Consider the following 13,410-nt stretch of genomic DNA (forward strand, 5'->3'; position numbering starts at 1 on the left):
ATCTGGAAGACTGGCACTGCCTGAAGGACTTTACAGCCGAGCTCAGACAGAGCCAACATGTTTCAAATACAATCGTTATCTGTAAGGCCATGGAAGCAATAAGATCACTTCCTCCTTGCAATCTTCAGCTTAACATACTCATCAATTACCGCTATTTTTGAAGTTGCTTTGGAAAAATAAAAGAAAAGGATCATATTGATTTTATCAGTTTTGGTGTTTGACTTTGGGGCCAACCACCTACCTTCAGTTATTAAACATTTATGATTCCCTTTTCCCTCAAGTACAGGAGGAAGAATTTGGCAATCAACCAGGAAGGACAAGCTGACTGACAACAGCTTACAGCTAAACTAGCAACTGCTCAACCAAATTGCACCGTCCATAGAAGATGTGCCATAACTATTAGCTTGAGGATGATAAGCCTATAATCAATAGCCATGATTTATATTGGCATATGTTCTTCGCATTTCAAGAAAATACAAAATAAACTGATGCTCACATATTTCTGCAGTATCTGAAAGCAAAGTATGCCTTAGCTTTCTCCACATAGTTTCTGTTAACTGAAACCCTGGAATTATCTAATTACTATCTTCATATATAGGATTTGCTCAGATACTAAAATTCTGAAGCTATAAGCTTACAGATGTTTTTGCTCTTTTCTCCTTCACTGCTAAATAGGAAAGATTATGGCAAAGATTAACTAGACTAGGCGCTCATTTTGTTCCAACTTCTTACCTCTCTCAGATGCTAGTTTAAAAATGTCAACCTGAACTGAACCAATGATCATCAAATATTAGTTATAGAAAGAACTAAATTTGAGACTCTGCGCTTAGCAGTAAGAAATCCAGGAGTTTCTCAAACAGCACTAGCACACTCTACACTACTAGCTCCTGCACGCTGGTTTAGTTCCTAAACAGCACCAGGAAAACAGCTTTGATTCAAAAGTAAGGAATGGTCAAGATTTTGGAATGCTACTCAAGACATCTGTGCTGCATTCAGTGCTGTGACTGGAACTAACAGAAATATATCTGGATCAGATTCACGCTGCCCATATGGGAAAAGCTCACTGACCATTCACACAGGTTTTGTGGTCTGTGTTGAACACTGTGGTTCAGCAGTTACTCAGCTCATGTTAACACAACTGACCAGGTCAGAGAGAGCTCTGGCCTGCCTATACAGCCCCTAGTTACATGCCATAGCCTAGATATATGTTTGGCCCACTTAGATTTCATTTAGTTTGAAATTTAAGTACCTAGAAAACCTTACTGAATAGTTTTTGAAAAACAGTATCCCCCATGCCAGAAATCTTTCATCTATAAGAGAGCAATAGGGTTAAATAGGAAATAAAAGACCAAACATACCTATCCTTGAAACACTCAAGTCAGATGTATGATGAAAACTATGTACTCATCTGTGCTAAAACCTGACAAGAAAATACTGTTGGATTTCATACTTCAGATGGCCTGAGGAATCCATCACCACGCTGGTGGTATTCCGTGGTATTTCTCCTTTGTTCACAGGAAAATGAAAGTCCTTGTGCAGACAAGTCATCATTGTCAAAGCATTCATCAGATGCCTAACTGCAAAACAGAACTACCCAACCTACCCAAGGCTATCCATTGCTTCTTCATCCACGTCAGGACAGCCCACATACATGCTTGATCTACTCTCATGAGATAGTTTAGGGAGCGAACCTAGCAGAAGACTACTCCTGAAAACAAACAAACAAACAAAAATTATGCCAAACTTGAATGCGTGCCCTGTTAAGACTGAGGAGATCCTGTCTCAGGGAGAACTAGGAGGCAGTCTGCCACAGGCAGTGGCGAAGCAGGACCTCCTGCTCTGGGAGACAGCAGTTATAGGTAAGAACTGCTCAGTTATCACAAATCTGCATGGTAATATGGCCACTCATCACTAAAATGACTGACAGAGTCACCATCCTGACATCAGGTCCATGTGACAGCTGGAATTTTCAAAGGGCATTAAAAAGGCTTACTAAATTCCATTCATTTTCATGGCATCTGGGTTCAGGTCTATCAGCACCGGTTTCAACTACAAAGGGCAAGTTTTGCAAAAGCAAGCCTGATTTGTCATATCTGACAGACCAACAAAACTTGAACAAAGTAAGGACACGCAGCTGGAATAAACAAGGATACAAGTAGCAAGCACACATGCCAAGAATATGTTTAAAAATAATGCTGTTCTTACAGAGACAGCATGTACTCATTTTCATCAGTAGTTCCAAAGATCTGGTAAAAAACATCACTTGCCATAACTGAGCTTCTCAAGAAATATGGTCTATTAAAATCAGATACTGACCATTCTAGTGGAAAATAACATGCAGAAAACAAGAAGAATCCTACATTTCTCCATCCATTGCTGGAATATCTCCCCAAAACACAGATGACATAGTCACAATGAATGGCAGACATCCTACTGTGTAGAATACAATTCCACTGATATTAAAATGTATCAGAAAACCATACTTTTTTATGTATTCATTTTAGAAAGAGGGAGAAATATTTTGACAAATGTCAGAACTTCCTGTTACGGCATTCCTGCAAGAAGTGTTTCTTTCCTTTCAAATTAGTTTGTTCTAAAAGACTGCATTAGGTAGAGCAGTATTTAAAACATTTAAACAGTCAAATTTGAAACAAACCAGTCTGATCCTGCTGGAATTAAGTGTTCTATGTGATCTAAAAATACTGAGTTTCAGATTTTCTTCCACATGAAATCTATCTACTTTGGAGCTCTGTTTCAAATCAGGAAACAATTTCCTTAGAATCCCAAAACCTCCACAAAATAGAGCCTCTGTCTACTAGTCAACTGTATGCAAGCCTCAAATTTTATAAAACAAGTTTCAACATATGTCCTTACAAGAATATCCAGTATCATGTATTTCCTTGTGTGAAACTTGAGAATATTAATACATCAGTTTAAAATTAAAACTTTCATTTAGTCTGAGCAGGATTTAAGCATTTTTGCCTTGTTCTGCATCTCAAGCTGTGTTTTATTAATTTATCTTGTGAACACAAGTCTTGACTGACTTGCATGTGTTTATAAATATGTATGTGCAACTCAGAGTAGGAAAGCAGAACAGCATTACATCAGCCTCAACACCTGCACCATGTTGACTGAAGCAGAGAAGACTGTCTATTGTTTCTCTTTCTTACTAATGTCTGCCTTCCCAGCCTTACAAACGCCTTACTGCTCTGCCAGTAACATAAATCATGCTGACTCTCTCTGACTTGCAATTTCCACTGTGACTGGAGAGGCAGGTCTTGAAAGAAAAAAAAAACCAAACAAAACCTCAACAAAAACCAGTGAAAATATCTAACAAATATTCTTATGATTTTTATAATGACATTTGCCCCATGTGCCCATTTGTGTGGAAAATGTTTAAATTGCTCCATTTTAAAAAGTCTACAGTCCTAAGGGAGCTTTTAGAATTATATACAAAACATTTTCATGCAGATGGAGGGCATTAAGTACTTCATGCATGCAGGAAGAAAAAAAAGCTTGAAGAAATGTTTCAAGAAGAAAACAGGAATATTTTAAGTCTGAGACAGAGATCTTGTTCATCACACTCACAGAGAAAACTGAAAAGGAACCAAAAGGAAACAGCTGATATACTATACAACAGATTCTCTCCAAAAACTTAGTCAGCATCTAATGTGACTGTCTCAACAATTCTTCTTCTAAGCTAAAATGTAAACCTTAAAAAATACCTAATTTTGCAACACAGAAGTTCAGCTTACTCTTTAAGCTAAGCTATGCATTTAGGGAGAACAAATGGTAAGGATCCAAATCAGACAGCACTGGGGGAGACACTCACCATACGTCACACAGAAAACAGCAGTTTCAGCAAACAGGAAATCCAGATTGGAACTGAGACCAAGACTGCTAGCCATGACAGCAGTGAGTAATGGCACAGTCTTCTAAGAGAAACAGTGGGGACATAATCTGGTTTAAAATTTGATCACTTTTGGAAGGGTTCAATGGTCACCTGCAGCAGTTGCAAGAGGTACAACTCAAAGACCCCAAATGTATCTACCTTCAGAATCAGGCCCCTACCAGAAGGCAGCTGTGGGAAGGATGTTAGCTAGAAAATCATCTGAATACCTGGAAGACAGGCTACAAAGGAACAAGCATTAAGACAAACCCCTGCAGGGCAGCAGGACTGCTTTGAAAATGTTTATTTTTCATTTCAATCTTGATTCTGAAGTGATAACATCATGCCACAAGCAAAGGAACCAGAATGGCAATGTTGTCTAGAGCATGATTTCATCCTCCCCACCTTGCAAGTTGCTTATCAGCTCAGGAGGACACTGTCAAGCTTAGCAGCAGAGGCTTGCTGCTGGAAGAATGTGGAGCTAGCAGGGTTTTTCAGGTCGGGCTGGTACAATGCTGCAGATTAAGCAACTTCAGTGAATAAGGTGGGAGTCTTGGGAGAAAACAATTTGTTTTTGGGAATAAGATTCAGAGCACCTAACCAAGCATTAAGATAGGAAGGGACCACCAGCTCTCAGTTTGTTCCTACTTTGATGTTCAAGGGATGCGAAAAGGTAACCTTTCTGGAAGTGAACAAATCATACTAAGCAAAGTATTCTGTATCACCCATTTCTAAAGTATACAAAAATACTGTGGAAAAACGAGTTTTGGTTGCTGCATGGCAAAAGCTCCCAAGTTGTTTTAAAGATCTGCTGTAGTTTTGTCTTAAAGATCATCAATGCTCAAAGCCCATGAAAAGCTGTCATTTTCTCACTGCTCACTCATGAACATACCAAATAGCAATAATAAAAAAGCATTGTGAAAAGAGAATCCAGCTGGTGGACAGGTTCTTGAAACCTGGACACAACATTCAGGCATTTTTCTGTAATTTCTGTGATCTTATGCCTGAGCTCTGTTGTCAAGAGTAGATTATCTGCAAGTCTTTCTACTGCCTCTTATTGGAGCACAGATCCTTAATAGCATCATTTAATATTCATTATCTATTACCAAGATGTAAAAGAGACAAGTCTTGTGACATAAGTCCTGCCTCTCACAAAGTGAAGCACCTAACACCAGCTGTTTTAAATGTCAATTTAATGATAAATAGTGTCTCACAAAACAAGGTAGACGTACCACTGGAAATGTCCCCATGCCTCTCTTGTATTGGATGCATCATTCTTGTAACCTTGCAACAGTCAGGGCTATTCATTAACCAGCTATTAGCTGAAAAAAATAAAATGTCCATTAAAAAGTAGCACCAACTTTCTGAAAGTGTAATAAACTGAGACACAGGTAAACTTTCAGAAGCAGAAAACTATTTTAGCTAGAAACTTCACCCTGAACCTCTGCTTTTCTAAGTGGATTTTGTACTTTTGTAGAAAGCTGCCAAAATAATCCACGCAAATTCTGAGCATGTGAAAAGGGGAAAAAAAGAGGAAAAATAAAAGAAAATTATGATCTTTCAGGAATACCCCAAATGCTGCCATGCAACCTCTTCAGAAAGAATTCCTTATATTGGGAGTTAATTTTGTGTCACCTTCTGCTATAAACCCAAAGGATGCACACAACAATATATGGGTGAAAGTGATTTAAAATGTGTTTCTAATAGTGCTGGAATGAGGACCTGGTTCTGGAATTATTCACACAAACTATTTCCATTTGTTAAAACCATTATCCCTATTCTCTGACTAACCCTCTTGCACCCCTCTAAAAAAAAGGGGGAAAAAAAACAAATACCCCCCCCAAAAAAACAAAAAAAAACCAAAAAAAAAACCAAACAGAGAACAATTTAAATGTTTTGATGTGACAAATGCCAGACTCCAAAGCTCATAAATGTGCTCAAACAACGCATTTGAAACTCTCATCCCAGCACCTTGCATCTTCAAATAATCTCCTGAGCTCATTCAAAATGCAAGCACTTTGAATGTACAAACATGGAAAGAAGCTTCCAGCTCTTGTAAAGAAGATAATGAATCACGAAGTTAACTTTTTACTTTACTGCTTCTGTGATTTTACTTTCAGCCTCACCCTGTCCTGATCCTGGCATGTTCTGCTCCAGAACACACAGAGAGATCAGAAAAGCTGTGCTTAAGATTCAGAAAGAAGATAAAAAGTATAAGTGATTAGAAGTGTGTTCTATCCTGCCAGAAAGGATGGGGGCAGGGCTGATAGTGATGGGGGAGAGCAAAAGAGCACACAAGAGTACACACATGATATAATAAGAAAGAGGAAATGCTCTTCCAGAATGAGATGGAAAATGAAGGAAGCAGGGGTGGATGCGGAGTAGGAAGAGATCTAAACAGTTATGAAGCAAAAATAGAGACTGTTTTTAAACTCAAGAGAGAAAAATCATCTACAGCTTTACGGAAATGAATGCAACTTTCAAAAATTTAAGCTAAAAGGCAAATAAACAGAAGATTTAAAGTAAAAAGTGAGAGAGAGACCTATCCTGAGTAGGTTTCCAGTAGATGCTGACATCATGCATTATGAAGCCCTGGATATTAAAGGGGAAGGTGTCTGGAAAATTATTTTCCTTCAAAGCAAACCAAGTCTATGACCAGGGCAGACCTACAAGCAAACAAGCACCCTTGGCTACCAGACCAAAGAGACAGAACTAACAACCTCTTCACCTGGCTATGGGAATGAAGGGATGGCCATTTGTGGATGGCACATGTAAACCACTGCTAAATAGACTGAGCATCCTGAGCACATTTTCCAAGCATTTGTTTGGATACAGGCCTCGGCTGCTGGCCTGGAAGATGGCAGGACTGGAAGCAGGGTGGAAACTATAGCCTCCAAAGGCTGCTCAGCACTTCCAATCACAGGATAACCTGGTGGTGCAGAGAAGAAGAATTTCTACCCAGCTTACGGCAGAAGTCAGAATTTCTCCCAGGCAGCAGAATCTTCACTTCATTCCCAGTATCCAAAACTGATTCTCAAAAACTTTTTTGGGGGTTGGAGGTTTGGTTGTTTTCAAGTTTTTGTTTGTACATTTGGAGGGGATGGGTGAGCTTTGGGGACTGTAGGATTGTTTTGAGGGCTTTTTGGTTTTTATTTTTCTTTCTTGGTCACTTTCCACTTTCAGGGTGTAATTAAGGTTCAAAGTCAAGAAAGAAAGGGAACCAGCTCTGTGTCAGCAATCAGCTCAATATCCTGTTAATATCGACCCATAATCTCTCCCAGCCTAGGCATGTAATCAACCTGAGAGATAAATTAATTTTCCAGTGGTTGCCTTCATGGGTTACCAATCTCTATTGCTTGTTATACATTTAGTTACACAGGTGTAATGTCTCCTGAGAATACACAACCAGGTATTATTTCACCTCCATGAATTCCATTCTCTTCATAATAGAGCTTGTATACCTCCACAAAAGGAACATAAGCTTAGTTAGAAATGAGAAGTCCTATTTCCCCATGCACTAGGACATGCTTTACTTTACATATTTAAAGAAAAATACAACTGAGTACAAGCAGCTAGAATTAACCTCAAGAGGTTTGGTTTTTTTTTTCCTTCCAGTGTTTTTACTTGTTAACAAATCAAGCTAGTTTCACAGTCTCTAGGTGTCAGTTCTCAGGAAAAATAAAAAGATCAGCAAGTTATAGTCACAGCTTTTAACAAGTTCTCAAAGTTCCATAATACCTCATAAAACAAGTATCACTTACATCCCCAGCACCCAGCACAGTGATACATATTGAACATGTGCCACAACAGTGAATGCACACCATTTCCCTCACAGCACTGTTCAGTCAAGTTGAACTGACATGTGAGAATATGGTACCCCACATTTCCATTTTTTCCCTTTTCCCATCCTTAGTGATGACAGGTATCAGGTCTGTAACCCAGCTTTGTCTTGAACAACCCTCAGGCAAACATTACGGAGTCTGGCCTTGCAGACGTCATGAGGGGGACTCCACCTGCCACTGTGGTAGGACCCTTCTGGCCATTCTGGTAGCCACAGTGATTGGCAGCAGATAGGCAACGCCCATTGCTCTCCTAATGTCTTGGGAAAACAGGGTTTAACATCCAATCACTAGAAAGAGGTGACCTAAATGCTAAACAACATCCTACATCCTCACTGCTGACAGGACTATTCACTCCACAGTGGACAGGCTCTATCTCACCATCAGTTTTCTCTCTTTATATGCACACACTCCCTAACACACACACACACACATCAGACAGTGGTTGAATGATCGAAGGTTAAGAATCACTCCTACCTCTTTTTCCCTTGTTGATATTTTTAAAACAAAAATCAAATCAATTTATGCATCATTTATAGAAATTGTTTTTACCTCAGCTGTTCCACACAGGGATTGGGAAGGTAATGGCTCTGCTGCAAAAAGAGGGAATAAAAGCTCTCAGGCTCCCAAAGGATGATTTATTCCACACTCCCCAAATTCAAAAGTGAGGTTTCTCTTGCACACAATAGTTAATAATCTGGATTCTTCTTTGCTGCACTATTATTTCACTGACAGAATTTACTGGCAATATAAAATGTAGGAGAATAATTTATTCTGCATATATTTTGCACCTCCATCTCTTTTGCATCTTATTTCTCTTTCAGTACATAGAGTTTAAGGCTTCACAGTATTTACAATCCTTTATTTTATGTGCCCAATACAACAAGTACCCAACCGCAATAAAAAATAAATAAATACAGTAAGAATAGAAGGGCAGTTTCTCCTCAGCTACACATCAGGCACCTGAATTTAGGTCGTCTCTGTGCTTGTAGAGTCAAGACTTGAATTATTGGTCATGGACAGGTCACTGACAATACAAAAGAAGAGCAGCATTGTGTTGGGATAGTGAGGAAGAGCCAAGTCCAAGACTTACCCAGCAGAGGTCAGGCTAAACCAAAACTTCAGTGTCATTACGGGTCTTAAGAAATACTCTCTTAGGTCCTTCCCACTGTTTACCCTCAGAATCAAACAACAAGTATTTTTACAATGTGATAGATACCTAAAAATTACTCCGAAAACCAATTTAAAACAGCAAAGATTTAAGTTTGTTGGACAAAATACTCCTGAAAAAGATTAAGACAAAAGCATCTGACACCAAATATTTGAAGAACTCAATATTATTGTTGGGCAAAAATGTATTAATTAAATTAAATAAGAATGAAAATCCACTGTAGCAACATAAACAAAATATTTTGCAGGCTCTCCAGGAGTATTTCAAGTGAATTTTGTGTCAATACACACAGCATAGTAAATGCTCCTAAGAACATACATTGATATAAGTATTCATAATGAGAAGGGGAATCATGAAGGGTCTCAAGAATTTGGGAGTCATCTGTCCACAAAATCAAAACAAAAGCATCATGCATGTGATTTAGCACTTAGCACAAAAAGCAGAAGACAGAAAACACTTAAAACAAGACTCATGGAGACAGAATAAAGTAAGCCTGCATAATGTGCTCATATGCATGACAAAGAATCTACATAGGCCCCCACAGCTTTCAATTAAAAATGTGAAAATACTACAAAAACCTAACAAAGGAGATGCAGTGTTCGGTATCCCAGTAAGCTGCATTGAAACTAACTAAACAGTAGAGAATGTAGAAAAAATGCACAGAAAAGTTAAGAAGTGCAGCATCAAACATGTCTATGTATTTGTGATTCGTACACATACATGCAAACATGCATTAATTGTTAAATAAACTTTTCTTCTACAGTCAACATAAGTGTTGGGGAGGGAGGTTCAAAACATGAGAGTAAGATTTTAGCACAGGTAAGATGTTCAGTAATATTTCTATGACAGTTAATATTAGAACATTGCAGACAATGTTAATTACACCCTGAATATTGTCTGAATCAAGGGGTTTGACACATCATCCAACACTAACTATGGCAAGCAGCAACACTGCATTTTACAGGGGAAGACATCAGAGCTGTTATGAAATCATCACCTTAAGGAAGCAAAGCGCCCCAAGTTTGACCTAACCCATTGGTAGCCAGTGAGTTGTTAATGCTTAAAATGCCCAAGTTTACAATCCAAGGCAATTTTAGTCTTTCTTCTTGTAGCAGACACCTGCACTCTAGGTTATGCTCTAGTTTCCTTTTGTTGCTGCTTACCAGAGAATGTCAAGACTGTTGGAGGCAACTTTGGATCATTTCTGGGCCTCTCCCCTTGCCCTGCTCTGTGGTCTCAGAAAGGTTTGATTACAATGTCTCTCTGAAGCCACAGCATGCAGAAGTCTTATCCCAGAATAAGCCTTCTTTTTTTTCCTAATAGTCACCCAACTCAGAGATTGTGCACTGTCCTCTAAAGTCATCCCTAAAACTGCTTTATGGTCTCTGCACTGAGGACAGTTTATTTTCAAGCAGATTACAGGCTTTGAGATGCAGCTCTATTCCTTTTGTTCCACACATTAAGGGGACACATGCAGTCCAAATGTTTTTAATGACTGTATTTACAGCAGAACTAGAATTGGCTTGCAACCTACCTGTATTGATATTTACACTTTGCTGAAAGGCTGCTTTCAAGTCTTGGCTGCACAGAAAGTTTAAAAGAAAATGTCCCACCTCAAGGGAAATACAGAGTTCCCAAATCACTGCTATATTATTATAGGACACAGTTTTATCCACATAACACATGCACAAACCTTTCAGCTCTGATTAAGAAAGAAAATATTGTCACATAAAAGGTACTGCAGGAATGCCAGAAGTGGTTCTTTTCTAAACAGAATCCACATTAAACACGACTTCCTTAGCATGCAACTTCTGCAAGGATTGAAAAGACTACACCTGATATCCTAGAGAAGTCACTTGCAGAGTGTTACATTAATTAGTTCAACAGTTTCAACTGAGGATGAAATGAAATACAAATGACTAGTAAATACTACCATTACTCTTTACCATTACCTCTTCTGCAAAGCCAGAATCAATTACAGTGATTGCAAAAGCTGGAACAGCCTCCCTCATGACCTGAAAACAACTAGAACTTGGGATGAAGTCAAAAGGGAGACACAATTCGTGTAATGAAAACAAGACAGACAACACTAGTGCTCCTCCAGACATGGCCCATTCATCTGTGCATCCTGCAGACAATTTTTCTTCTATCTGCCATGCCAGCCATCCTTGTTCCATTTCGCAGCTAGTGATTAATTACACTTCAGTGCAGCAATTCATCCAAGTCAGAACTTTGAAACAGAAAGACACTGTGGGAATCTTATGCTTTGCTTTTTAAGTGCTTTCCTCTACTGGCAAAATTATATGTAATAAAGCCACATGGTATCAAAAGATAGTATTTCTGACTGCCTTGTGGTACAGAGAAAAAATCCCAAACTGTTATGCATCTTTATACTAAGTACTTAGCTGTCACTTACCACGTCCATGTTCAATGAAAGTTTCCTTCGATGGAAGGGAAACATCCCCTTTAGGTTTTTAAATCCAGACCTATAACATACATGATACAAGCAACACTGTTCTGCAGTGATGTGTGCTGATATCCCAGCTTAGTCTTTGCTGCACTTTGCCAACCATGGAAATGTCTAATTGCATTCTGCTTTTCCAGACCAGAAATCCTTGTGCTGCAGCTCTCACCACTTTGTTGTGTTCCTCCATGCTCATTTTGACAGCTCTTGTTAAAGACTAGCCAAAATGTAAATCTGGTTTAGACAGGGAAATCACCTCACTCATACAAAGGCGATCTTCAAGCCTGCCTCAGTAAATTAAACTTACAGTTATAAGAAAATAATGAGAAGCATTCCCATGGGCTCATTTGAAATGTGGTGCTAGCTATGAGATGCAGCCCTGAATAATTCCAGCACAAGTCTACCTTGGGAGACAAAATACACAGGATTTGAGAACAGGGAGGTGTTTTCCCCTTCTGCTTTATTTATTCTGGCCAATGTCACTGCATACTTTCTTGGGTTATTCCATCAACAAGTCACAAAACTGCATGAAAAATGTGAACAAAGACACAGAAGTGTTATGCAATCAATAAAATCATTATTTTTTACAACTAAAGCAATAAATGGCTAGATTTAAAATACTCTTCTAGGTAAGATCATTAATGACAAAATGAGTAGTCCTTGAATTAGGAGTGCAATTTATTTTAGCGTGGGCTTCAAGCTTTTGCTTGAAGCCAGTGTGATTTGCATGCAGTACTCCCCAAGTAAATTAATAGAATTTGCTTTGATTTAAAAAGCATTGTTTGAGCACAAAGATTCAACTTCTCATGAGAGGAACAGTGTGGTCTCACACCGAAGAGGGTGGACTACAATTACCTGGAATCCCTTCCGATCTGAATTCTTCCTATGATCCTGACAGGCAAGGTGTACAGTCAGATGCCAGTCTGTACAGGCTATTGGGATGACTGGAGGCAGGCTATGGAAGAGCCTGTCTATCGAATGTAATATAAGTTCTCATGCCAAACTTCTTATGCATGTCATGCAACACTCAACAGCAATCAGAATCGGTCTCAAATTTGCCAGTTCAGACATACCTGTATCCTATGACTCATGTTATCACCTTGGATGTGTTAGTAACAGCTGTTCAAGTAACAAAAGTGTAAAATGTGGCCTTAATGCCATTAATTTATGTATATTTTGAATAGAATACTTATAATGAAAAATCGAAAGTCACGTCTAAGTAATGTTGTTGTATCTTTCCTAATGCATTGTTAGATTTTGTTAGTGATGCTACAGAGTTTGTGCATGTTTGGGATTCTCTCCTTTGTTTTGCTGGCAGGACCAGGGAGGTCCCAGGGCTGAGACTGGTGGAGAGGCAGTGTTCCCAAGGACTGTACAATAGAGCAGTGTTTCCTAAAGTAGGTTATGCGAAGGACGAGCAGAAAGGCATCATAGGGAGGGGTGACTGTGGAAAATATGGATGATGTCATCCTCAGCATGAGCAGATCTTTGAAAATACATGCAAGTGATTTATTTTCCTGGTAGAAGATAAGGAGCTATGCTTCCAGAAGTTGGGAAAGAGCAGACCTATCCCAGTGTTTCCTTGTTTCACTGAATCCTTTCAACCAACTAGTTCTGGAAACATGGACAACTTGGTTATAAATGGCCACGTGCTCAGCCTTTGTCTTAAGCCTATGCCCAGATGACCCATTTTGCACATTTCAACCAAGAATAAAGTGACCTCATTTTCAAAAGTGCTGAGCACCAGCTGTTCCCATTGTGTTCACAAACTGCACTATAGGTTCCTGTTTTCAAATTCTTGCCCTCAAAAGAATTTTGAGGCAGCAGAGTGGTTATATGTTCTTCCACTTGCCATATGCCTATTTATTTTAGTTCAAATATAAAAGTCTGGGTCAACTACTTTAAAATCCTGAATGCACTAAAGAGGACCAAGTACTCTTGTCACTAGAACGTAAGTGCAACATAAGTGAGCCACGTGATCTAAAAAAATATTTTTGCACAGAAGAATGACTAGATTAAAGGTCAAAGTATTTTGACTTTCATTCCT

The 13,410-nt window shown here is 38.9% G+C and overlaps 1 protein-coding gene across 3 annotated transcripts in view; it reads right to left on the bottom strand.

Annotated features, from left to right (window-relative positions):
• The window catches only part of STOX2 (storkhead box 2), a 142,726-nt gene that overhangs the window by 40,030 nt on the left and 89,286 nt on the right, over positions 1–13,410 (bottom strand). Inside the window, exon 2 of one of the 3 annotated variants that reach the window (XM_088163525.1) lies at positions 5,122–5,211. The exons of the other annotated variants lie outside the window; for them this stretch is intronic. Coding sequence (XP_088019651.1) covers positions 5,122–5,211 — 90 coding nt within the window. The remainder of the gene's footprint in view (positions 1–5,121; positions 5,212–13,410) is intronic. 3 annotated transcript variants of the gene reach the window in all.

Source organism: Sturnus vulgaris, chromosome 4 (genome assembly GCF_052056855.1).
Source record: "Sturnus vulgaris isolate bStuVul1 chromosome 4, bStuVul1.hap1, whole genome shotgun sequence".
In the NCBI taxonomy this organism is placed as follows: Eukaryota; Metazoa; Chordata; class Aves; order Passeriformes; family Sturnidae; genus Sturnus; species Sturnus vulgaris.